Source organism: Orycteropus afer, unplaced genomic scaffold (assembly GCF_000298275.1).
Source record: "Orycteropus afer afer isolate SDZICR_OR568_19922 unplaced genomic scaffold, OryAfe1.0 scaffold00325, whole genome shotgun sequence".
Taxonomy (NCBI): domain Eukaryota; kingdom Metazoa; phylum Chordata; class Mammalia; order Tubulidentata; family Orycteropodidae; genus Orycteropus; species Orycteropus afer.
This window is the reverse complement of record NW_006921912.1, coordinates 3,768,588-3,770,288: the sequence shown is the minus strand read 5'-3', so window position 1 is coordinate 3,770,288 and position 1,701 is coordinate 3,768,588. Positions and strand designations below refer to the sequence as shown.

The window sequence follows — 1,701 nt, the reverse complement described above, 5'->3', positions numbered from 1 at the left end:
CTATTGTATTAAAAATGGCTTGTTATTACAAAGGTTTGTAATAGCAAGCAGGTGTCATTTTGCCACATGCATTAAAACATTATTATTATTACTGTATTATTATGTTAAAGATGTTTTAGTGTATTTAAAAGTTTAAGGTTGTTTTTTTAATAATAGAAAATTACACTAAATTACATACTAAGACAAAAATCTGACTAACTAATGTTAGATAAGAACCTTGCCTAAATATTCTGACTTATGTACAAATTTGACTTGAAGAAAAAGTTAGCAATGGAACTCATTTGTAATCTGGGGACTGCGTGCATTCACTATACTCTTTTTTTGTTTATTTGTCCTTCCCCTCCTATAAATCTTGCTTCTCTAATACATAGAATGCTTCTAAGATTATATTGATTCTCAGAAGGTCTAATTAGTTGATTATTTCCAAAAATGTATCAATCTTTCTCAAATTTCTCTGGAAGAGAAAGAAAATTACTCAGAATTCATGACAATTTTTCATCTGGCTCATTTTCTCTTGTTCTTTACGAGAATCACCATTGTCAGGATGACTATTTTCCACTAACCACCTTCCTCAGTGCGCTCTTCACATTCTTGTTCTTCAGGCTGTAGATCAAAGGATTTAGCATGGGGATCACTGTGGTGTAAAACACTGAGGATACTTTCTCCTGTTCCATACTATTGCTAGAAGGAGGCTTGAAATACATGAATGTTATGGACCCAAAAAAGATCCCCACAGCGATTAGATGGGAGCTACAAGTGCCAAAGGCTTTGGACCGGCCCCCAGTGGAGCGAATATGAAGGATACTGGAAACAATGAAAGCATAAGAAATGAAAATAACCAGAGTGGGTGCTAAGGTATTAATGCCTCCAATAATAAATAGCTGAATCTTATTGATATAGGTACTGGAGCAAGAGAGAGCCAACAAAGGAAGAATATCACAAAAATAGTGACTGACAGTATGAGACCTACAGAAGGACAACATTGACATGCAGGTGGTATGAACTGTGGCCCCAAGCAAACCCAGTGTATATACTATACCCATCATTGTGGAACAAGCCCTGTGAGACATGATGCTATGGTAATGCAGTGGACTACAGATAGCAACATAGCGGTCATATGCCATGGCTGTCAGAAGGTAACCTTCTGCAATTACAAAAATAAGGAAGAAATAAAGCTGAGCCATGCACTCCAGAAAGGAGATAATGTTCCTTTCTGACACAAAGTTCACTAGCATCTTGGGGGTAATGACAGAGGAATAACAGAGATCAATGAATGACAAATGACTAAGAAAATAATACATTGGAGAATGAAGTTGAGAACTGATAGCAATTAAAATGATCATGCCCATATTCCCCACCACTGTGACCATATATATTCCAAGGAACAGTAGGAAGAATAGTAGTTGGAGCTCTGGGTGATCTGTTAACCCATCAAGGATAAATTCAGTCATAAAGGAATGATTTGATGTGATCATTTCTTGAAAAATATTATCTGTTGGAAGGAAGAAGAGAAATGAAGGGCATTAGAGTTATTTTATGATTCTCAAAGCAGAATGACAAAATCTCAGTTGGTTCCATCCCTGGTAGTGTCACCTGTCTCATGAGTCTATGCCTTCCACAAGACCCTGAGCATAACCTAAAGCCTTAATTCCATCCCATACTGCTGAATGCTCCTGTTTCAGTTGAAGTCTTTTAACTCTG

At 36.7% G+C, this 1,701-nt stretch overlaps 1 protein-coding gene across 1 annotated transcript; it reads right to left on the bottom strand.

Annotated features, from left to right (window-relative positions):
- Positions 1-548: 548 nt before the first annotated feature.
- LOC103206625 (olfactory receptor 8D2) lies at positions 549-1,475 on the bottom strand. Its single transcript, XM_007952125.1, has one exon. The coding sequence runs from the start codon at positions 1,473-1,475 to the stop codon at positions 549-551; it is 927 nt and encodes a 308-aa protein (XP_007950316.1).
- Between the last annotated feature and the right edge of the window lie 226 nt (positions 1,476-1,701).